This window comes from Uloborus diversus, chromosome 10 (genome assembly GCF_026930045.1).
Source record: "Uloborus diversus isolate 005 chromosome 10, Udiv.v.3.1, whole genome shotgun sequence".
NCBI classification, from domain to species: domain Eukaryota; kingdom Metazoa; phylum Arthropoda; class Arachnida; order Araneae; family Uloboridae; genus Uloborus; species Uloborus diversus.
In genome coordinates, this window is record NC_072740.1 from 12191827 (window position 1) to 12216318 (window position 24492).

Genomic DNA, 24492 nt, shown 5'->3' on the forward strand with positions numbered 1-24492 from the left:
AGTCAAGTCTCTATATCATTAAGTTCTACAGGTGTGATAAGTTTATGGAAAACAAATTCAGTTCAAAATACATTTGAACTCGCTTACTACAAGCCCGACGAGTCCCGATTTAACGAGAACCCAAATTCAAAGTGGAAATCAGAAATACTTAGCTAGCAGACTGTTAAGTCTATAGAAGCATAACTTGCTTTTAATGAACAAACCCGGTTTGAGGCGAGCAACATTTTAGTGAGTCATAAAATTTCTATTGACATCCAGCATAGTGATGAGTAATAAATCCTTAAAAGAAGTGACGATGGCATTTTTTTAGTATTATTTTTTTAAGTTATGAAGTACCGTATAAGCGCGGGGTACTTTGACCCACATTTTTGAGCTTTTCTCATCTGAAATTAACTTTTGAACACTGATCACTTTGTTTCAAAGTATTATCATCCTTTTTAATTGTTTTTTATTTGGAGCAATATTACCCTTACGTTTGGGTTAATTTTGCTCAAAGTGGTTTTCACTATTTAAAATCACTGTAGAACTAACTAGTGCTAAAGGAAGACATGTGCTCATAGGAAAAACTATTTATTTGAAAGAAAAATATATTTTTTACAACAAGTTTGAGTCACACATAGTTGTTTTTAGGAAAATTAAATTTTTTTAAAGATTTGTGTTTATAGTATTTAGTTATTGTAAGACTAACTATTGTAGAACTAACTAGTGTCAAAGGAAGACATGCGCTTATAGGAAAAAAGTATTTATTTGAAAGAAAAATATATTTTTTACAAGTTTGAGTCACACATAGTTGTTTTTAGGAAAATTAATTTTTTTAAACATTTGTGTTTATAGTACTTAGTTATTGTCACAGAAATTGTCGACGGAGAACGGTCATCTTTTTTATCAGTTTTGGAGGTTGAATAATTTTACTAAGATAACACCGCTCGTAAAACAAAGAATCTTAAATTTTCGGTCACTTACAAAACTTTTTGATGAGTTCCATGCTCTCATCATTAGCTCCTTCTTCTCTCGCATGAACAGTCATCCCAGGAAATCTGAGCTCATTCCATTCTACAGTAACAAAGTTCTAAAAACTTTCCAACAAATTGAACAATATATATGTATATTTGTTTGGTTTTCACTGGGGCTGTGTAAGAGGAAGAGGCATTTAGGCTATTACCAGACCTAATGCGCTCCCCGACAAGGCATCAGTCTTTCATGTGCCACCATTACGGCGCTGATGCATGACACAAGCAGTTTTTGACGCCCAGTTTCCACCAGATGGAGGCACCTGGACTCTCTTTGATGCTAAATTGCACAAGGAATTTCATTTTGCCGAGGGAATTCTAAGTCAAACGAGCATCTTGAAAATCCGCCGACTGACCACCTCAGGCAGGCTAGAACCTGGGTTGGTAGAAGGCCAGCGCCTTATCATCACGCCACCAGCCGGCTACATATACACTATATAACCAAAAGTATTGGGACACTTTCAAAAAATATTATTTTAACGGATTTCCCGAGAAATGAGAGACCAATTGCTCTGTAAGTTTCTCACATAATGCCACAGCTGTCATTTTGCAATAAAAATTGAATCTACTATTCATTTAGGGGACCAGCAATAAATTGAGAAAACAAAATAGGTTTTTGATCATCCTTTATTGTAAAAAGCTGGGAATAAGTTATAAATTTCAGAAATAATTTATAACTAAGAATAAATATTTTTTATATTTTCGTGAAAGAACGCTTATACCCACGTAGATATAAGCATTTCTTTCAAAAATAAATTTTATGTGAAGGTTTTCGGTTCATAACGCGCAGAGTTTCCCGTCAAACGTTACTAAACTTCTAGAATATTTGATAGCATACAAGAGAAACATATTAATAAAATTTGAAATTAAAAGATTAAAAACTTAATGAAATATGAATGTTAAAAGCAATTAATTTTACACTGCGCATGCGCGAAAGATAGCAATTTATAACTTTCATAATCCTTCATAATGAAATTTTTTATGTGTATTTTTCAGGTATGAGAATAGGTCGTAATGTATATATCATACCGATAAGTAATTAGATGTGTCTTTCTATCTAGAATTTTTTCCGGCTACCAAGTGTCAAAATGACGCGACGCTTTGGCAAAACATCGGAAAGATTTAAAATTTTTATTTGCTGCCATCTGCTATTTGTTAACAAATAAAACGTTTGAATAATTTAAGGAAGGCTTTTGCAGTGATTTTCAATTTCGCTCTTTGATTCTTTTGCAGGGATATTTTGATAATTGGGAAATTCGCGATTAAAGAATGGAAGGGTGAAACTTTGAGGTTATGAGTATTTTTTGATTCAAAATTTTGAAAAAAAAAAAAGAAAAGAAAAAATAAAATAAAAGAAAGAAAAAGAAAACGAAATTCTGGATAGTGGCATTCCGATTATACCTCTGGCAGTTTCGACAAAACAAGGTGCTTTTTTTTTTTCGTGGGAGTGGGGGATACAGCATGTGAAACTAGCAAAACATTTTTCGTTTTGCCAATTCTTGCCGAAATATGATCTAATGATGATATCGCATTATCCGTTGTATCATTTGGCATTGCAGTAACTTTACTGGATGGATGTCTGAAATCCACGCCATTGTATCGTAATGTTGAAAAGGTTCATCTAAAACATGGTGGAAAAGGTTCATCTACGTCCAAATGCTACAAGATCCATTTGCTGACAAATTCTCGGACCCATTGTCAGATATCGACGAATGAAAATTTGCTGTCTATGAAAATTTCGAATGCATAAAGTTGCCCACTAATTTCAGCACCATCGTTGATTCGAGAAAATTTTCTCATTGACCACGATGTACGCACACGATACATGCATCATGCGTGGCTGGCAGAAAGAGCCATAATTGGCAGCAAAAAATGTGAAGGTTAACTTCGAGATACGACCTGGCGACTTGGTATCATATAAATCCATCGATACAGTTTGCGATTCTGACGAAACTGTAAATTATCCAACAGTTTTTGAATCCTAGAAATAATTTATGTGGCAGAACAAGGCCTGCCGAGTCATCTGTAATATGTACATAAAACTAGACAAAGATACCGTGAGAAAATTCTAATTCTTCAAATGGTGCAGCGAATCATTAAAGTTTGGGAACTCAACTTTAGAGGGCACCAGGCAATGTGTATTCAGAAGGGGTCAGGGGATCCGTACCCTTTACCCAAGAAACGAACTTGTCTTGGGAAAGCGAAGTTTTTTTAACACAAAGAAAAGCAAATAATGCTGGGAGAAAAATCTCAATTCGTTCAAAGAGAAATCTTTAAATTAAAAATTTTTAACACATGCAGATTATTATTGCTTTGCAAAATAAGTTATTCACTATTTCTTTCACTGCCTACCCCCCCCCCTTCCCTTTTTTCCCCTAGTCAATCTGAATAGAAGGTCTTCAAAATGTTTCTCTCCTTAACTCTTGTTCCCTGCGAGAAATTTAAAATAAGTTTTAGTTGTTCGGTTGGACGGTTTGAGCAATAATAGAAAAATGATTTCCTAAAAACACATTTATTTGAGCGGTCCTTTTTTTTGGGGGGGGGGGGGGGTCATTATAAAAGGTAATAACACAATTATAAGTTTAAAAAACATTTAATGACAGTTTAAAAAAGAAAAAAAAAATGAAAAACCCGGGGATAATCCGACCGCCAATAATCGGGAGTTTTCTGTATGAACCATCCACATGCAGCTTACACACACATACTCAAGGGTTTAAAAAATTATCCTTGAAACTTTCCTCATATTGAGACAGCATCCGAGAATTTAAGAAGATAATTATGTTTTCTATTTAGTATTTTTAGTTACCAATAGATAGCAGCACTATATTCTACCTCCTACCCAAGACTTAAAGAAGATGGTTGCTAACGCAGAAGTTCATGGTACAAAAAGTTTACGACAGGGAAAAGTTTCCATAAGAAATTAAGGTTCTTAACGAATTTTTTTTTCATCTACAGATATGTTATATGTTGCAAATAAACTATTATAAAAAAAACTCTGCTGAAGTTACAATTCTGTAACGGTATTTTAAGCTAAATTACTTATGACAACGAAAAAACACAGCGCACAAAATATTATGCATCATCTAAGTTTGTCAAGATTGATAAGGAATCAACGAGCACTAATTGCAGCTGTGAACAAGCTAAACAATCAAGGTAAATAAATTTACACTACGAAATAGAACTAAGAACTCCAAGCACACAGCTGAATTTTTGTGTCTATGTGGATTTGTATTATACTTATTCTCAGGGTATCGTGGCCCATTAGCTCAGTTGGTTAGAGCGTCGTGCTAATAACGCGAAGGTCGTGGGTTCGATCCCCCCATGGGCCATGCTTTTTGACTAACTTTTTTGACAACTCTATCATTGAGATTCAACATTTATTTGTCTAGGTTTTTGAAAACACTAATCATTTCAAAAGAATTTCTTTACAATAATCGTTTTGGCCGTTGTGACGATAAAAGTCTTGAATAGTTTTACAATACGTTTCTGTCAGAAAAATCCTTTAAAGTTTTTATCTCTGCATTTGGGAAGCACGAGGTTACGACAGAGAAAGAGCAAAGGGAGGGGGGGGGGGTAAACTTGCCCCCCCCCCCCTCCGCCCCGACACAGTCGACTCTTGTCAGTCAGTATATACAGTCGACTCTTGATAACTCGAATCTTCATAACTTGAATCTTTCTTTAGCTCGAATTTTTTATTCGGTCCCAAAATAATTTAGTGTTTTCAATACGAAGTTGTCTCTATATCTCGAATGTACTCCTTTTGAGTCGACGTTTTTACGAAGTTTCGTTTTCATTTTATGCATAAAAATGCAGCCAAAATAAGAAAAAAAAATTGTTTTTAATTTTTTTTCCTTTAACACATTGCTTTGCTTATCAACATTATGTATACAGTTAACAGTAGTGCTCCTTATGCGCATAGTGTTGCAAGATTGCGTGAAACGTAGCGGATATTTTTTGCCGTGGATGACGACCTAACATTTTATTGCTGGCCAGCAGTGGCGTACCGAGACAGATGGGAGCCTGGGGCGCTACTCGAAATGGGGGCCTACCTGGCATTAAAACTGAAGTTTCTCAAACTATGTGTACGTGCCATATATTACAGTAATTACTTTAAGTGGTACATTTTTACATATTTCAGGTAGTGTTGGTTTGATTTCGGACACTATTGTAATAGCACAGTAAAACATATGGTTTTAAGTAAATATTATTTTTTTAATAAAATTGTGCTTTGTCAGAAAATATCAAAACAGAAAAAAGTCCTAAAATTATATAGTATCTTAAAAATTTATTGCATCTGAACATCCAAGTACAGTGAACAGAAACGTTTAGGCATTCCAGATTTAATTAATTTTAGGAAAAAAAATGGCTTTTACAGAAAAAAACCCTTTACTTTTAATTTGACTAAGACACACCAGGGAACTTTTTACCTGATAACATCACCTAATCTCAGAGAAAAATATTTTTAAAACATGCTTACCTAAATAAGGATGAAATTCACACGTTCACAGTCTAAATAAAACTTTTCTGCTAGGTCTCACTCACAAAAAAAAACGCTCTTTATGTTCTTCAGACAAAAAAACTCTGGTATGACCCTATACTTGTCTGGCGCGTTTGATTGAAGTGGAGAAAACGCTCCGCGCGGCTTCGCTGGTAGAATTAAAAATATTTAATGTTCGACAGAAATTAAGACAAAAAAATTTTGCGTATGCGTGGGTTTAACTAACTAATCCGATTTCTAAAGCGAAGATCGTAATTTCCCCCCGATTATCGGACAAAGGGCTAGGCATAGACGGATTTAGGACTAAGTTCCTGGAGGGGGGCAGGATCTCTTTTGAGCAACATTTTTAATTGCCCCCCCCCCCCCATGTTTTGTTTTGTTTTCCTGTTATGAATAAGGCCATGCTTTACCTTTTTTGTGTGTGTGTCGTTTTCATTAATGTGTGTTTTCATGCTGTCCTTTTTGAATTGACCTTAAGAGGGGTGACAGGTATCAAGAGTGACGCAGGGCGAGACCCACGTGATAACAGGCCAGACAACTCCCCTCCCCCCCGCTTCGTTACGCCATCAGTAGTCGATCTTTGAACTTGGCGCGAAACTTTGAGAGCAGTGCAGTCTACCAGTTAAACAATAGTGCTTCTTGGTCTGGTTGAAATAGATGAAATAGGAAATATTAACTTCGGCTGCACATTTTTGAATACAATACTGTTGGATTTATCTCATCCTTTCCACGTACCGGAATGTAGAGGCAATTAAAAAATATATATATAATATAAGTGTCTGCTGAGTGAATTCGAGTCAGCGAATTCCGCTTCCGAACAAACTGCATGTGAAGAAAAAAGCTGGGCGTCTCATGGAATAAATTTTAAAGTTCGGAGGTAAGTACTTTTCTCAGATAAACAAATTTACATTTTATGCAATTAAGATTACTTACGTTTTCCTCTATTACACGAACAATTGTCAGTTTCCTTTCTGATATCTTTGTCTGTAATTTGTAATTTTAGTATACTGCTTTAATATTTGAAACGGTTAACTTGCAACTTTTTATTTCTTTATTTTTTCAACTTTGTACACGCATTTATTCGAAATGGATTTTCCAAGCTGACAATATACATATGTCAAAATTTTCTGCAAATATACTTGTTGCTATCAGAAGCAACGTAACTTGGTGTTGATATTCAGTTAATATGTAAACAAGTTTATTGAAACAGGCTTTTAACTGAACTAATCTTATATTTTCCGTTTCGATTAAATTGTTTCATACGCTAGCATGTGTTATTTTGATCAAAAAACATTCCTTGATGGGCTTCCGTAGTTCTGAGATAGAAGATTAGATTTGAACGCCGGAGGTCGTGGGCCCGATACTCAAACATTTCCCCCCAACTACGCCCCTGCAATGTTATTCAAACAAGCTGGTTCTGTGCGTAAATTAAAAAAATATATACGGTTTTTTTTCACTGTTGTCTTTAAGTTTTATGACATTTATGCACACATTGTGGTTAAGTTAACGGTATTCATAATTTCTGGGCTTGCGAAAGATTAGTTTTGAGCAGTGGATACACAACGTGTTTTTGCCAAATGCTCTGTGCTTGTTTGTTTATGCTTAAAAAGGGCAAAATATCTTGAACTACATATTTTTTGAACTCCTTGGGTTTTCTGTTAATAAGCTTTCAGGAACTCTGAAACTGTAACAAATTGAATTAAGGGGCTGTCTATAAAGTATTATGCAAACTTTTGAACAAATTCCCCCCCCCCCTCCTCCTTGTTACATGTAACGCTGTTCAACATGAGCATATTGTTATAAACAACGCGTGATGTCACACTTCTTGTTATCCCCTCCCTTCCCCCTGTCACAAAACTGTCACATTGATTTCCTAAAAGAGCATACTCAGCAAAATGTTGATCTAAATTTAACATATATGAGGTTTTAAGTATTAAAGAAAGTTGCTAAAATGGTCATTCTATGAAAAGTTTTTTGAAAAAGGTTACTTTGTCATCAATTAATGCTTTTTAAAATAATTTTTCAAAAGCCTAAAATGATGAACTATTAAAGCCTCTCCCCCCCCACACACACACAAGAATCATTAGCAGCAGAAAAAGCTGAAAATGGAAAAGTAGCCGAATTCCAAAAAAAAAAAAGGCTGTTTAGATATTGAATACATTTTTTTGGATGTACAACATACAGTATTCATGATGTTGTATTATACATTCTTTAATTAACGTTTTTCAAGTTGAATTCCTGTGTAATTTTTCGAGAGTGCCCACCGAAGTGGGGGGGGGGGGGGGGTTCGGAATCATAGTCTCATAGTAATGATAGCTTTTCAACGGCTATAGTTATAAATAACTGTGCCCTTGAAATTTTAAGGGAGATGGAGATGTTTTGGGGTTTTTTTTTTTTTTTTTGAAGTTTTCATAATTGAAGGGGGTAGGGCACCGTCTACTTTGGGGGATGGCACCCAAGCATTCACGTCTTTTGAAAAGCATAAATTTGCTCAGCTACGTTAACATTAATAATATGGTATTATGTACTTTAATTTGATGTTATGTCTTTGAAACATATTGCAGTCATGTTTCCCGTTTTCTTAAGTAAAAATATTTATTTATTTTTTAAAATTTCATTTAATTCTTATTCAAATACAATAGTAATATTATTTTTTGTTTTGATGTAATTGTAAAATGAAAGTTCATTTATTTATTTGAATACTTCTTAAGACTTAATGTTTCAATACAATATACGAGTAGTTAAAATGCGATTAGTTAAAAAACAATTTCCAATGAAAAATAAAACTGTGTTTATTTATCACTTTGTTTTAACAGGATTGTAAAATAAAATCGTGTTTAGTTATTTGAATACTTTGTAATACTTATAAATGTTTTTATGTCAAATATAATGAATTAAGCTCAGTGTATTTTTTAATGTATGATTATCGGTTCCTTTTTATGTTTTCAAATGAAAAAGTAGAACTTGTAATGCTACTAAAATAACAGAAGTCAATAATAAATAAACCAAATAGTTTTATTTAACCAAAATATTAATCGAAGTGCTCACTTCCCAATATCATTGTGGATCGACAAACGATGACGTCATTTGCTAGTTGGATGGCCTTCCTATCTCGAAGGCCTCGCGCAGGGCTCTCTTTTAAGTTGGATATAGAATATCTCCAATTTTAGGGGGTCCGGGGGTTTCTCCCCCGGAGGATATTTTGTAAAATGGATATAAAATTCTGCATTTTGAAGCCTTATTAGAGTTAATTGGATAGACGAAAATCTCAGGAAAATATAGACAATTTTTTTTAAAAAAAGTTTTATGATTTAAATGTGCTTTGTGATGTAAGTTAATACTTTAAAAGAAATGGTGTATAGATTTAGAAAATAAGTTACATACTACTTATTTGAACAATTCATAATTTATACACTTGATAAGAAATAAAATTGAAGCACACTTTGCTTAGGAGTTTCAAAGACTTGTCTAACTATTTTCAAGGTTTGGTTGGTTAGATTGGGTGTTTTGGCACAAGAGCCCTAGTAGGTTATACTGCGCCAATTCTTTTCAAGGATTTTAGAACATTTAATAATTTAAGGCAACTCATTTGCACTTTCCAGTCTCAGAAATTGAGTACTAGGTTATACAGTTGTACGGTCTTGTTCAAACTTCGTAAAAAAAACAGCTATTTTAAGCCTAAAATAAAAAATAAACTATAGAATTCTCATTACAATAACCTTTTTACTTTCTTCTATATCTAATATATACAGTGGCTCCCAAAAGTGTTCGTACACTTTGAAATTTTTTAGAAAAACCAAAATAACTCGAAACTGAATTCGAATATGAAATTCAATATTTTTTCACATCATTCCTATGTCATTCTAAATACAACCCATTGGTTTTTTCAAAATATTGACGGATCTTCTTTTTGAAATGGTTCAGAAAACGAAGAGACAGAGAAATAACACGCCACAAAAGTCATCGTACACTCAAATATTTTCGAATAAATTCATGATTAAAATTATCATATGCCATTTTATTAATATTTTTGCATTGTGTTGACCCTTATAAGTCATTTGGCTTTAATTTTTTGTTTATTTATTCCTTAATATTGTGCTTATTACTGTAAAATGGCTGGTATTCGTAAAAAAACGCAAACACCATTCAAAATTTGAATTTTTTTCCCACAGTTGCGGTTAATTGGTTTGAAATGTCTTTAAATTAGTTAATTTATTTGTTTGTAAAGTAAAGTGCTTGATAAAATACTTTCAAGAAAGGAATCTGACCGAAAAGAAGGTAAGAAAAGGTCAACCGGCAAAGTTGACAAAACGTGATCAAAGATTTAAAGTTAAAAAATTTATGAAAAATACACATTTGAGTGCTGTAAAAGTTTCTGCAGAGTTAAATGAAACATTTTACATTTAATTTTTATCTAAAATTGTTCGCCAAGTTCTCTGATTAGCTGGATTAAATGGGACCTCCTCCCGCAGAAATTTTCTTGGTCGTGCGAAAAACAGAAAGCTTACGCTTTTCGTCGCAAAATCAATGATAAATAAGCTAAAAAAGTTTTAGAATCACGTCTTACATATAAAAATAAATTTAACATTTTTGGTTAAATTGTTGTGTAACTGTAAGTAGAAGAAAAAATTAGGAACTTAATCTTAAGAACTTATTTGGATTATAATCAGGACGGTGGAGGTGTTCTAGTGTGAGGGTGCATATCAGCATCAGGACTTGGTAATTTGTAATTTTTTGATAAAATAATGAATCATGCTGTTCCTTTAAATATTTTAAAAACCAATTTTGAACTCTTAGCCAAAAATTTGGTTGGAAACAACTTTGTTTTTTATCAAGATAACGATAAGAAGCACACGGTTTTCAACGTTTGCGTCTAGTGCCTCGAAAATTGTCCTAAAGTTTAGAAAAAACCTCCTCAATCTCCAGATTTTAACTTAATGTAACGTATTTAGAGATATCTGGAGGCTAGATTAAAAAAATAGAGCTTTAAAACGAAAATAGAGCTAGAAACAGTAAGACTCGAAGTGTGGTTGAACACTAACTCAGAAATTACGCAAAAAAAAGAAAGAAAAAGAATGAAATCTATTCCCAGACGTTTAAAAGGTGTTATGAATACTGTATGATATTCTACTAATTAATAATTTAATCAAAAGTTAAATTATTCAAAAATATATAGACATTTTATAAAGTGTACGAAGACTTTTGTGAGATAAAATTTCCGGCACTTTTTGGTTTTTGATTTTTTTAAAATTAAGTGTTAATATTTTTTAAAAACTTTTCATGCAGTTTTGTTAAAAATTGATCATAGATCTTATAATTAAATACCCATTCCGAAATATTAATTCTAAACAATGGATTGGGGCTCATTTCGTTGAAAGTCGTATGTGTACGAAGACTTTTGGGAGTCACTGTAGAAGAAAGTATTGGATTCGTGCAAATTTTCGAATTTCGAATGATTCGAACGTTTTGAGGTACGCTGAGTCCATTTCGACTATTTTTGGAAAATGTCTGTCTGTCTGTGTGTATGTGTGTGTGTGTATGTGTGTGTGTATGTGTGTGTGTGTCTGTGTGTGTGTATGTGTGTGTGTATGTGTGTCACGTCTGTGTGTGACCAGTTTTTTGTGGCCGCTCTACAGCAAAAACTACCTCATGAAATTGAACGAAATTTGGTACACATATGTGCCCCTATGTGAACACTTCCCCATTGGTTTTCGGCGCGAATTCCTCCAAGAGGGGTGGAGCAATGGGACGTTTTTTGAGTTACGCGTGCTTGCTATTCCTCAGGAAGTAACTGGCGGAATCAAACAAAATTTGGTCCACATATTGCCCCTAACAGGAGCAGGTGCTGATTCAATTTTGATGTCAATAGCTCAAACGGGGGTTGAGTTATAGAACGTTTTTTGTCGTCAATTGTGACTGCTGTATCTCAAGAAATAACGAACGGAATCAAACAAAAAATTTTTGACAAGTAGCCCTTAGTGGGTATAAGAGCTGATTTTATTTTGGTGTCAACAGCTAAAAAGGGGGTAGCGCAATCGCCCGTTCTTTTTTTCCATTGTGAGTGCCCTATCTCAAGAAGTAAAGCTACGTTCTGGTTGAAATTTGGAATATATGTGAATCCATACGTAAACAGGCTTTGGTTCAATTTCGACTCCAATCGCTCCAAGAGGTGTTGATTTTTTTTTTTGCGAATAAAAATAGCTTTATTAATGCAACAATAAGAAAGATAAATCGTAATAGATTGTCGTCTGCGTATTTCTCGTGATTTTAATTGTATGGAAATGATCGGAAATATTATCTCAATGATTTAAAATTTTTAACTGTTGCCATCTTATGTTTGTTAATAAATAAAATATTTGTAATTAATTCAAGCAAGGCTTTTAAAATAACTTTCAATTTTCGCTCTTTGCTTTGCTTTTACAATAATTCAGACATTGGGATGGTCGTCAAGTTTTTGCATGTGTAATTTTGTTTTTGTTAGGAATATTGCTTCCTCGTCAAGCATGGGGAGGGATCAGAAAAAGGAAAAATATAGAAGAGAGTTTCGTGATGGCCACAACATACTAGTTTTAAATTATAAGCAGTGCAGAAAACGAAAAGGAATGGAGGTAGTGTATCATTTTTTTTCTGGGCTAAACAGATTAACAATATGCAGTAGAAGCAAGATAAAAGCAATCAATAGAAAAGAATTTCCAAAATACTGCATTCGGGATTAAATAAATAGCAAGATATGAAACATGTGAGTCAGAAAAATGTATTTCAAGCAATATGTTACAAACATAAGAACCATGATTTTTACTTTTTTGATGAAGGATGTAGCAAGGAGCTGAATTTGACATATTTTGGCATTCATCCCCCTACCATTTGTTAGAAATTTTAAAATTTAAGGTTTGTAGCCACACGTTTCCAAATATTCAAAACTTTCAAGCTCTTGAAAATGAAATTAGTCTTTTCAAGCACTTTCCATTTTTTAAGGAGCGAATGATGCATTTTTTGCGAGTTACCGGCCCACTTCAAAGTAGTGACCCTAAGCTATAGCTTGTTTATCTTATAGGCAAATCCTTCCCTGTATGTAATTCACTCTTGCCTGCAGATTTTTGCAATTTTTACGAAAATTCGTCAGTTTTCACAGTTAAAGGATTTTTACAGTTTTACCAATCTGAACGTGTGAATTCAGAAGGTTCTTCAAAATCTTTCGTCTGTAACAACACAAAATATCTAGTTTTTGAAATCACGCAAATTGAAAATAAACATTCTGAAAAGAAAGAAAACAAATTATAAAGAGTAGATCGTTCTGTTAGCGCAAATGGGGGAGGATGGTTTCCTTTGTTTTAGGTTCTAATTTGTAAAAATAATCGTCAATTATTATGAGTGTTGCAGTTGAATGCATAGCTCGTTTAGCCTATAGTTCCATTTATATACTTGCCCAAATGATTTTCAGTCAAATGGTGAATTAAGACATATTTTCAGCACCCCAGTGACAGCTGTACTATTTGTATTTAATGTTCTTTTTTTATTTTTATTCCTCCCATCAGAAAAGGACATTCGCGAACCTCTTCATTTTCATTGAACTATTCAAAAAAAAAAAAAAAAAATTTTTGTCTTAAGGTTTTGGAAGATGTAATGTTACTATATGAAGTCCTCCCAAAACTGGGGGGCATTGCCCTCTATGCCCCCCTCCTATAAATCCACCCATGCCCTTCTGAACTATTCAACAAAGAAAAAAACGTAATATTTTTTTAAAAAAATTTTTGGAAGCTATGTTGTTACTGCATAAAGTCCTCCCAAACTGGGGAGGCATTTCCCTCTTTTACCCCCCCCCCCATAAATCCGCTCATGGGGCTACGAACTATTTCTTTTGTTTGGACGCAGCTCATTTCTCTATAGTCAAGTAAGCTTGCAATCGAGTATAGAATGGATGGGAGGAGGTATTATGCAGCCAAGGTCAAAAGTCCCGAAGGATTGACCAATTAAACAATTTTACGCTGTCGAAAGGGACATAGCAAAAAGGAAGTCCCCTTTGCTTGAGTCAGAAGGGGTCCGATAAAAAGAAAAATTTATCTGACTGATTTTTCCAACGCTACAAAGGATAGACAACTTCTCATTTAGGAATGGATTTTCTTGGTTATATGTTTGAATTTGGTTTCAAAAATAGTGTATGAATTAAGACTAGACCATAACAGATATTTTAGTTGTATACTGTAATGATCAAAAATTATAAACGTGCATCTGTTATGCATTAGTTTTTTTTTTTTTTTTTTATAAATTGTTTGAAAAAAAAATGCATAAAACTTTGCTGAAAGCACTTAACAAAATAAAAGCAAATGATTTTTATAGGTTTAGTTAATTTAAAAATTTGGGGTCCCCATTAAATTCGTGGCCCAAGCGCTCATGTGCCTTTGTACACTAGGACGGGTCACTATGAAAAAAAGTCATATTTAACAAAATTTATGATATATACTGGCATATATAGGTAACTGATTAATATTTCTAATCATGATGTATATGACAGATCTACTGGAAAAAATAAGATACAATTTCGGGGCTTATGTCAAAGCGGGGCCTGTGGGACATAATTTGCCCTCTCTTTGTTTAGGCAAGAGTCACTGAGAAAATATTCATTCTACATAAAAAGTCAACTTTTTATTTATCTAAACCATGACATAAGGCACGTCTGGCGAAAAAGAAAACGAATTAAAATTTTGGGGCCTATGTCAAAGCGGGGCCTTGGTATCATAAACCCTCCATTGATCCCGAAGAGGTATTGATTGTATGCCTGAACAAATATTTGGTCTTTAAAAAAATTATGATTTATTAAGCCAATTTGTTTAATCATTCAAACCAAGATATGCGACAATATTGGTGAAAACCAAAAATTGAGATTTGGGGGCCTATGTCAAAGCGGGGCCTGGGGCGGACCGCCCCCTCCGCCCCCCCCTTCGGTACGCCACTGCTGGCCAGTCTTTGAAAAACTTAAAATTTTAGCCAAATTGAAAAAAAGTATAGACTTCATTTTCTGGTTGACTCAAATAATCTGCTTTTAGAACAAAAAGACGATTAAAAGCAATACGAACTACGAACTGAGATCAAAAGGAAAGAAATTAAGCCAGGACATACAAATTTAATGACGTTCTAAGATGAAATAAAAAATGTAAGCAGTCAAAAATAACTTCCTTTTTTGAAGAATCTAATAAACATTACTTTCTGTAAAGATATTTTTACGTATTACCAATAATTAATTTTATCCAAACTATAAGTCTTATAGATTATCTAATATGAACTTTTTCAGAAAAAGAAAATAAAAATTATTCTTGAGCGACTGAGAAAGGAACTTCCGATTACTCGAACTACCAATTACTCGAAGGTTTTTGCCGGTCCCTTCGGACTTTGAGTTATTGAGAGTTGACTGTATTAAAAAAAAATAATATTAATTCATATTGTTTTATGATCTACATTTAAGTGATTATATAATATTAATTCATTGGGGGCAGGATTCTAAACCACAATTGTGCGTTGTGTTGAAATCAGGAGAAAAAAAAAAGTTTATTTTAACATGTAAATTCCCGTATCATATAAGGCAGTGAGAAGCAAAAGAATATAATCGGCAACATTAAAAATTTGGAGATAACCAGTACAAATAGTAGGAGAACCGCTCCTCTGTCTTAGGGCAAGAGGTAGTACTAGTAGTCCTGGTAGGTGCTACTGTACAGCATGATTTAACAAAAAAAAATCAATGAAAGTCTACCAAGTACGTTATCTTTAAAGGAGTTTTACTCAAAACTTCAAAATGTTCACTTACATCCCTTTGCTTCTCACTGCCTTATATGTATTATTTCTCAAAGGTGTTTTTATGGGTAAGCCATAGCTTCTTTAATGCTTCAAACTTCAAAAGTAAGATACCATTTTTCAAATGTTTTCACAGCTTTCAGTGAAAAATAAGCAAACAAGTCACATTTTACCTGTTATTTTAAAAAATTACTTGAAATGTTTTTGAAATCCATCTGTCGGGTGCGAATACTTCGCACGGGTCCGCTAGAAATATATTATTGATATAATATACATATATATTAGAAAACCTAATTTTAAAAAATATATATTAATTTGAATTTTTGGCATCTTGAATTCAAATTATGTTTTTCGCAATCACGAGCGTGTGTGTGCATGAATGCGCGTGTGTGTTTGTGTAGGCGCATGTGTGTGGGTGCGCGCGTGTGTGTGTGTATGTATGCATGTGTGTACGTGTCTGTGTGCAAGCATGAGTGTGTGTGTGTGTATGTATGCATGTGTGTGCGTGTCTGTGTGCAGGCATGAGTGTGTGTGTGTGTGCAGGAGTGTGTGTTTGTGTCTGTGCGCAGGCATGAGGTTGTGTATGTGTGTGTGTAGGATATGGACGCAACATGGAGACGGTTTTCGCAAGAGGAGCAGCATCGTGAGCCCGGTCGACGCGACGGTGGTGCTGGCGGGAAAATAAAATCATAGGAATTCAAAACAGTCAAGTGAGAACAATAAGCAATCGTGATTGCTCAAAAAAAAAAAAAAAAAAAAAAATGCTTCCGTCATGTTTTTTTTTTTTTTTTTTTTTTTTTTTTTTTTTTTTTTTTGACGACAGGTGAAACAATATAAAGTAAGAAATTATACTTCAACCTGTATTGATTCTAAATTTTCACATGTGATAATAACTCGTTTTCTTCGTCTGAATATTTCAACTGCATCTCGCATTTGCTAAAAGAAGCTTTGTTACTTTTGACAAGTAATTTCAATTCGTAACGGGAAAAAAAACTTAATTCAAAAGTTTCATTTAAATGAAGCGAGGTATTTTGTGTTTTGTTAAGGTAATTAGTTATACATAGCTTAATTTATCATTTCATAAGCAAAACTACAGGAAAAAATGAACGAAAACGAAGAACTATGCTACAGAATGAATTAAGCTATAAACTGCCAAATATCGAGCAAGTTTAGTTAGAAAACATAATTTATTTAAAATCTGCAAAATATATCCATAGAATGAGATGCTAGAAAAAGAGTTAGCTATCAAAAGTCATGATTGAAATTTTATCTCCGACCACGTGGTAATATTTCAGATAGCATTTGCAAGCGTGAAATAAGTTCAGTCAGGGGTCAAGGGCAATTTAACGCGATAGCATTTCACCACGCTACGTCATAACTTAAACAAAACAATCGAGTTCTCGTTTTGACACTTCTGAAGAACAGGTTACTCTGAGAACATCTGAAGAACAGGTACTCTGAGAACATCAAATTATGGAAGGACTTGATTTCTATTCATGGATTGCTATAATTACAGCTGTCATTGGCATTGCTGTAACAAGTTATATATGGTATTGTTATTAGTTACTCATTTATTTATTTTTTTAATATATCATTTGACTTTTGAATGCATAACAGCAAAACTACCTTCATAATTTTTCGGAAGATGCAGTAACTCTGAAAACATCAATTTATGGAAGGTCTTGATTTTTATTCATGGATTGCAATAATTACAGCTGTCATTGGCATTGTTGTAATAGGTTATAAATGGGATTATTATTATAATTACACATTTATTTATGTATTTATTTTTTAATTTCTTATTTGAGTTTGAATGCATAACAGCAAAACTACCATCATCGTGAGTTTCATTTTTTTACTTCGTTACGATTATGCTAGCGTTTGCACTTCAATTTAGAAATTAGTACAGATTTTGCAGTTTGTTATTTTATGTTTGAAAATATATATATATATATTATGTACATATATATATATATATATATATATATATATATATATATATATATATATATATATATATATATATATATTGCAGTAAACTCTAGATAACTCGAAGTCTCACGAAACCGGCTAAAACGTTCGAGTTATCGGAAGTTTCTATCCCAGCATTCTCAGGAATAGTTTTAATTTTGTTTCTCAAGAATAGTGCATGATAAAGGGTGTTTTTCTTAGAGGTACAGAACTTTAAGTTGGCAACAGTGTTTGATATGTGTGCCATTTTGATAGCTATCACTTGTTATGGTTCAGTTCGGTTTACCATTTCATCATGAATAGACAACAAGGCGGTGCAACATGCCACACAGCGCGTGTCAAAATTGATTTATTGAAAGAAACGTTCGGTGAACGAATAATTTCGCGTAATGGACCCGTGAATTGGCCTGCAAGATCATGCGGTTTAACACCGCTGGACTACTTTTTGTGGGGCTATGTGGAGTCTCTGGTCTGCACCGATAAGCCACAGACGATTGACGCCTTGGAAGAGAACATTCGCCACCTTATTACTGACATACGGCCTCTATTGCTGCAAAAAGTCAGAAAATTGGACTTTCCAATTGGACTTTTTTCGAGTCAGCCGAGGTGGCCATATGCTAGAAATCATATTTAAATAAAAATGGCAAAGAATCATCTTTCGAATAAAGCTACGTTCATGGCAATTAACAACATTTAACTGTGTTTTATTTGAACCTAGAGTTCTCTACCTCTAAAAAAACACCCTGTAGATAGACACATATAGTTTGAATAAAATTAAATATTAGTATGTACTACATTAAAATGCCTTTACAGAGAACAAAATTTAATTAAAATTGTTCGAAAAATGATTTTTTTTCTGACTTCTTACCTTTTTTTTAAAAAAATCTCATCTTGAAAAGCCATTAAGTTTGTGTGTAAACACAATCCGACTTTTTCACGTTTTCGGAATTTCCCTGTTACTGCAGTGAAATTTTTGTAAAAAACCTTCCCCTCAGAAAAATATTTCAAAATGATCCCATTTGTTCGTCACTTTCGCATTTTTATCATTGCTGTTTAAGAAAACACAGGTTTTAAAGCAGTTTTTAATACTGTTTTCCTTGTCGGCAGTTTCTGTTGAAGCACGATTATTTGTGTCACCCAGAAAGGCTATTTTTTAAAGTTTTTGACTAAATTTTGACTCTCTCAAAGATTAGCCGGTAATGAAATTTTAGGTCGTCAGCCAAGGCAAAAAATAGCCCTATTCGCTACTTTAGACTCTATTTTGCATCACTATAAGAATTAAAGAGCTCTGTTGTAAGTAAATTATAAGCAATGCGTTAAAGATTTTTTTTCCTTGTTTTGGCTTCATTTTTATGCATAAAGTGAAAACGAAACTTTCATAAATACTTCGACTTAAAAAGAGTACATTCGAGATACAGAGGCAACTTTGTATGAAAGCACTAAATTATTTTGGGACCGAATGAAAACTTCGAGATGAAGGAATATTCGAGTTATAAGGCTTTGAAATATCGAGAGTTCCCCCATGTAAGGAGTCCCCCCCCCCCCCAGTGGGATGGGGCTTAGAGGCTTTTCACCTTTCCGTTCAAGCGAGTGTAACAGAATGCTTATGTCCATTAATAACGATGACTACATTTTTAAAATGTAAAAACATCCAAAGAGGTCTAAATATGAGTTTTGAGTCCTGAAATTGCTGTTTTCTACACCTTGAAGGAAAATTTGTACACTATTTTTTTCTTTTACTAATTTTTGCAATGCGTCACTTGACACAGTTTTTGCTTTTGAGGTAGACTGTGCAAGACTAGGCAATGTAGCTAGGTTTAACTCAAAAATTTACTGAAGGATATAATATCTCACTTGCACACTGCGTTGATTCATGTAATTTTTATGAAGTTTATTTATTGACATAACTCTAGATAACTCGCTATCACTACTTTCAAGCTATCACTACTTTCAAACTCCTATGTAATTGCTACATTTTAGTAGACATCTCTAACAGCCCACAATTTTTTTTCATACAAATGAATTGACGACAAAGTCTATTGCGCAAAATGGGGCTGCAAATAGGAATTAAATTTTGTTTACACAAAATCAGCAAACGATGTGATCTCTTATATATGACTAGAAGCTACATGAAATACTGAAATAAGTTAACAAAAATTCGTTTAATGCCATGATTTTAGTTAGTACTTCTTCAACTAGTTGAAAATACCCTCAAATAATAGACAAAAATTGTAATGGTATCAATAAATAAATTAATTAATAAATAAAAACCTGAAACAGTTTCATTTATTTTCAATTATTGTTTTCTTAGAAAGTACCGGTAGATAAACAGAACTATATTAAAAATTAATTTCATTTTTCTCGTGGCTCCGCAGCCCCCCCCCCCTTCCCCTCCCTCATCTTCAAAACCAAATACGTAGCCCCATAAACATGACACAGAACAACTTACTGGCATCCGTCACAAGAAAATGTTTAACTCGTACGCTCCGTTGAAAAGTTGGTCCCAAAATTTAAGACCAAAACGAAAAGCAGTAGTTAAAAAGATCATCAGGTAAAAAAGTGTGCAAAACATTTTTGCGTGTGATAAAGGCTCTAAATAGCAGAAAACAGGAAACTTCTGTCTAAATTGCATGAACCTTCGAGTTAAAATGCAATCTCATTACAACTCTTTGCGCAAATAATTGCATGAAAATATTATTTTGTGTCTTTTTTAGGTATTCCAGAAGAAATGACGATTACTGGAAGAAAAGAGGGGTTAAATCTCTTCCTCGATTTAACTATATAACTCTCTATAAGATTTTAACAGAAAAGGTGAGAAGTCGATTCGAATACACAAAAATAATTCATTCTTCTGCAATTTGAACTTGCTATTGTAATAAATTCTCGTGTTAGTTTATATGATAATATAAAATCGTGTGCATTCATCAAATTATTTAAGTTTAATATTTAGCTAAAATACTAGTATGCAAGGGCATTTTCGCATCTATGAGAACTAGACTGAAAATTCCATATAGAATGTTCTGTTCTCGAGATTGCGTATGGTATGCCGTTGACAAGTTAAAAATATCATTCGCTGGAAAGATATTTAAAATAGCGGGTACCACTATACTGGCTACAAAAAAAAAAAAAAAAAAAAGTTGTTTGAAGTCTTTTGCTACGGTTATGTGTCACATGCTGTCTGTACAGCTTTTAACCATTTCCTAAAGTCAGAAAAAAGAAGTCGAAAAAAAAAAGGCTTTTTCTTTTGTCAGCCACTTTCTTAGCAGTAAGTCGCAGCCGACTTAAGGATTTAGTGTAGACAGTTCTCAACCCTTAACTGATGAGACGATTTTGCAACATAAGATTGATCCACATCACCATGACAGTGTAACGGCACCTTATTGTCATGCTTCAGTCACATGTGTTGGCGCTCATGGAAGGACTTCCTGGAGCCATTTTTAATAGGATAATGCTCAGTACTACGCAGTAAGGGTGTCAGAGGACTTCCTCCTCCACATCATCTCTTTCTCTGACCTGCGCGTTGTCCTGATTTGCCACAAATCGAACACATCTGGAATCACTTGAGACGGTAAATTGGACAGCTTATGATTTTGATCGAATTTGAGGTGCGTTTACAGTAACTGTGGTACGAGATGAAGTAGGACATTGTGCGAGGCTGCTACGTCCCAATGCTCGACTGTATCGCCTCGTACATTCACGCTAGAGGTGGCTCAACAGGACTCTTAAACCTCTATTTATTTGGGTTTTCTCCAGTAATAAATGACAATTTTTCTTTCTCTTTGTAATCACTTTCTAATATCAATGTTGCCATCAGGCGTGCAAAACTTCGTTTCATTCTGAATACTCCTTCTTGGTGTTGCATTTTGTGCGGCCAGCATTTTATGTATGTATTAAGGATTAAATTGGTGTGGTGGCTTTTAAATTTATTTAATTTTGTAACGTAAATGTCGAGGCATACGTATAAAGCCAATATAAACAATACAAAATGTTTAAATACCGCAGTCCACTTCTTCTGGGGTGTACGATACCCTACTTCACCATTTAAAGTTTAATGTGGAACAAAAATGTTCATTTAATGTAGTTATGACCTGTAATTACTTAAACTAATAAAACCCTTACTCAAACTAACCCCCCTCCCCCCAGTAAAAACACATTCCAAGAGCTGAAACTGTACTGAAAATTAGCTTTTATGTGCAAGTAATGTTTGAAAAATTAAGCACGAAAAGTTTTATTTCGAGGGCGTTTAATACATCAACATATTTTGTGTTACTAGTATCATCAAAATCATTATTTCCTTTCTAAGCTGTATAACTTCTGAATACTTTATAGTATTATCGTTTGATTTGTCTCTAAGTAACATGATTGTGCTTTTAAGTAGCATTAAAGTTTAAGTTGTAAGTTAAATAAAAATGATCAAATATGCTTTGTGCTAAAATATGATTAAAGTGAAAAAACAACGTAAATAAAGCACAAATTCTGAGAAAATACAGCATATACTGTCCACCTCTGAGAAATTGAGCTATGGCCTTGAACAAGTCCATTTATTTCAAGGGAGAGCAATCAGTAAGAAGAGGAATTGTTAGGCGCAGAGTTGGGCTACCATTGCAACTCTTTCCCCAGAAAATTCTGTACCACTTGCTACTTCTTACTTGATTATATTGTTCTCCAAGTAGGCAATAACACTACAAACTAAATCCGCAAGTTCGTAAGCCGTTTTTCCTCACCCCTATTTGAAAAAATGGAATCGTTTAATCTGTCTGACAGCGGAGCTCAACTTGCCAAAGGCCAGAGGTGGACAGTAGCTGTTTCAAGGCTAAAATGGAGCCTCTTCATCAGTGTAAAAAGCTCACCAACACAACTAGAAAGTCGCCAGACCACTAACGTCAACCACGTGGCGTCCGGTGGTTGAATACCGGTGGTTGATGTTAGTTCTCTCACGACTTTGTGGTTGTGTTGCTGAGCTTTTTGCACTGATGAAGAGACTCCATTCTAGCCTTGAAATAGCTAGATTCTTCAGAATTTGTGCTTTATTTCCGTTGTTTTTTCACTTTATTAATATAATAAGTTGCTCAGGATAAATTAAATACATCTCAAAACGCACGAAATTGGAAGCGGCAGAAATAAAGTGAGACTGAACCGTTACATGTCATTTTTTTCTAAAACTGTACATTTTTTAATACTTGTAGCAAGCATTAAAAAGATAAATAACTTATATCTTATACAAAAAAATATGACTTGCAGCCTTTACATGAAGTACAGCTAGAAAATTACAAGAAACACGGCAGAATCCTTGGGTAAGTTATGTATTCATTAAAATGAAAATAAAGTAAAAAACTGTCATGATCATGCTTGTATCTCAAATAAGAATTAAGCATTGCGGAAAATGAAAAAAAAAAAGTAGTACATTTGAATGTCTTGTTATTTTTTTAATGAAAAATGACAAATGTTCTAAATATTCTACAAGTAAAAAATAAAAACTCGAATGGTGTTTGCTTAAATTAACGCGGAACTTGAAAAACATTTTAACGAGTAAACGGGCATGGCATTCCTCAGTAAAGAAAGAAATATAAGAAGAGTTGCAAATAAGTCTACAAAAAAGTATTAATGTCTAAGAATGACATATTAGGAACGGGAAAAGCGGGGCAAGCGGAGTTTCGCTAATTTTCAGGAGCAATTGGCAATCCTGCACATATCTTCATTCTCTACCATCTATCATCAAAGACAGTTAGTACTTAATACAATTTATCCCAACTATGGTCTTCACTAATTTTTTATATTTTACTTTACCAAAATGCAATTAATTTCTCTAAAACATAAGGTATTACATAGGATAAGTATATATGGAAGAGTGGTAATGAATAGAACACGGGATTGTGAATGAGGCCAAATTAGTTTCTATAGATATACTTCGAAAAAATGGTTTTTTTTTTTTTTTTTTAAATCACAATCGATAGCAGTAGTATTACAAATAATCTAACTAATTATTGTTCTTCTGAGTTGAAACACTTTCTTCGAGGAATACAGTTAGCAAGAATCCTCTTGAAAAGTAAATTTTCACTTTCATTTTAAATCAGTAATTAGTTCATATTATACATACATTAGCCTTCAGTTACTCTGAGTGTTATTTGCAATACATTTTGATTGAATTTCACAATTATCATTTATAAAATTACTGCAGTCAAACCCCGCTATAGCGACCCGAGGATGCAACGATCCCTTGATTGTAGTGAACTTTTCAAACGGTTAATATATTTTAATTCGTTGATAACGATCACCAAACACTAAAGAATCGGCTATAGCGATCCTAAAATTTCTTAAGTTTCAAATTTTCATAGCGCTTATCACAGCGATATCCCTCACCAATTTTCCCCTTGTAAAACCCCAGATTCTTCAATAGTTACCCCTTTTTCACCGAATATACCGATCCAAACAACTTTATTACTGATAATTTTACTTTATTTTATTCTTCTTATCTTAGTTTTCTTGGATGAAGTCAAAGTTTAGTAGTTCTTTGTGACTGCTTGAATCATTTATTGAAGTAATTTGTCCTAAACTACTTATGAAAAATAAGCAATTAGCGTTTAAAAGCAATAACTGCTATTCATAGTATTTCTGTTTGTAATTCTGCGTTCTTCCGGGCAGCTTTCCCGCTAACTCCTGACTAGTCAGCCTCAGAGAGCCAACTTGAATGAGCAGAAATAAATTAAATAAAAAATATATTATAAAGTTTATGAAGTATTACTTATACAGGGTGTTCTGTTTCAACCTGCAAGACTTTTATTTTCGCAACCGTTAGTCCTAGACGTATACTTCCAATTGCAAAAATGTTCAAAATCAAGTGCTGAGTTAAGATATTGAAAGTTTAAAGTAAAAATAAAAATGAAACAAAAAATATAAAATTTAACTTTTTATACGGGCCTTATGTCCCCTGACTAATATATATATATATATATATATATATATATATATATATATATTATATATATATATATATATATATATATATATATATATATATATATATATATATATATATATAACTAATCTTCATTGAAAACTATTACTGAAACAAAAAACTCTTGACACTTGTGAGACTAAAACTCAAAAACTCAAAGAGATATTTGAATTTAAAGTTTTTAGGGACCATACAGAAGATTAGATTGGAGCTTATCGCGCCCTTTTAGAAGAATGCCTGGTTTTCGAAGTTTAAAAACCAAATATTTATAT

The 24492-nt window shown here is 33.5% G+C and overlaps 1 protein-coding gene and 1 non-coding gene across 3 annotated transcripts in view; both read left to right on the plus strand.

Moving 5' to 3' along the window:
* The first annotated feature begins 4145 nt into the window (after positions 1-4145).
* The window catches only part of LOC129231868 (cytochrome P450 3A8-like), a 220151-nt gene continuing 199804 nt past the window's right edge, over positions 4146-24492 (plus strand). Inside the window, exons 1-3 of one of the 2 annotated variants that reach the window (XM_054866258.1) lie at positions 4146-4163; positions 19980-20076; positions 22507-22559. Coding sequence is in view for 1 of the 2 variants with exons in the window: in XM_054866254.1 (XP_054722229.1) it covers positions 16768-16844; positions 19980-20076; positions 22507-22559 (227 nt within the window). In the remaining variant the exon portion in view is untranslated. Of the gene's footprint in view, positions 4164-16713; positions 16845-19979; positions 20077-22506; positions 22560-24492 lie in introns of those variants that run through there. The other variant, XM_054866254.1, reaches the window with a different exon arrangement.
* Positions 4266-4339, plus strand: Trnai-aau (transfer RNA isoleucine (anticodon AAU)). Its single transcript has one exon. It is a non-coding gene; the product is annotated as a tRNA-Ile (tRNA).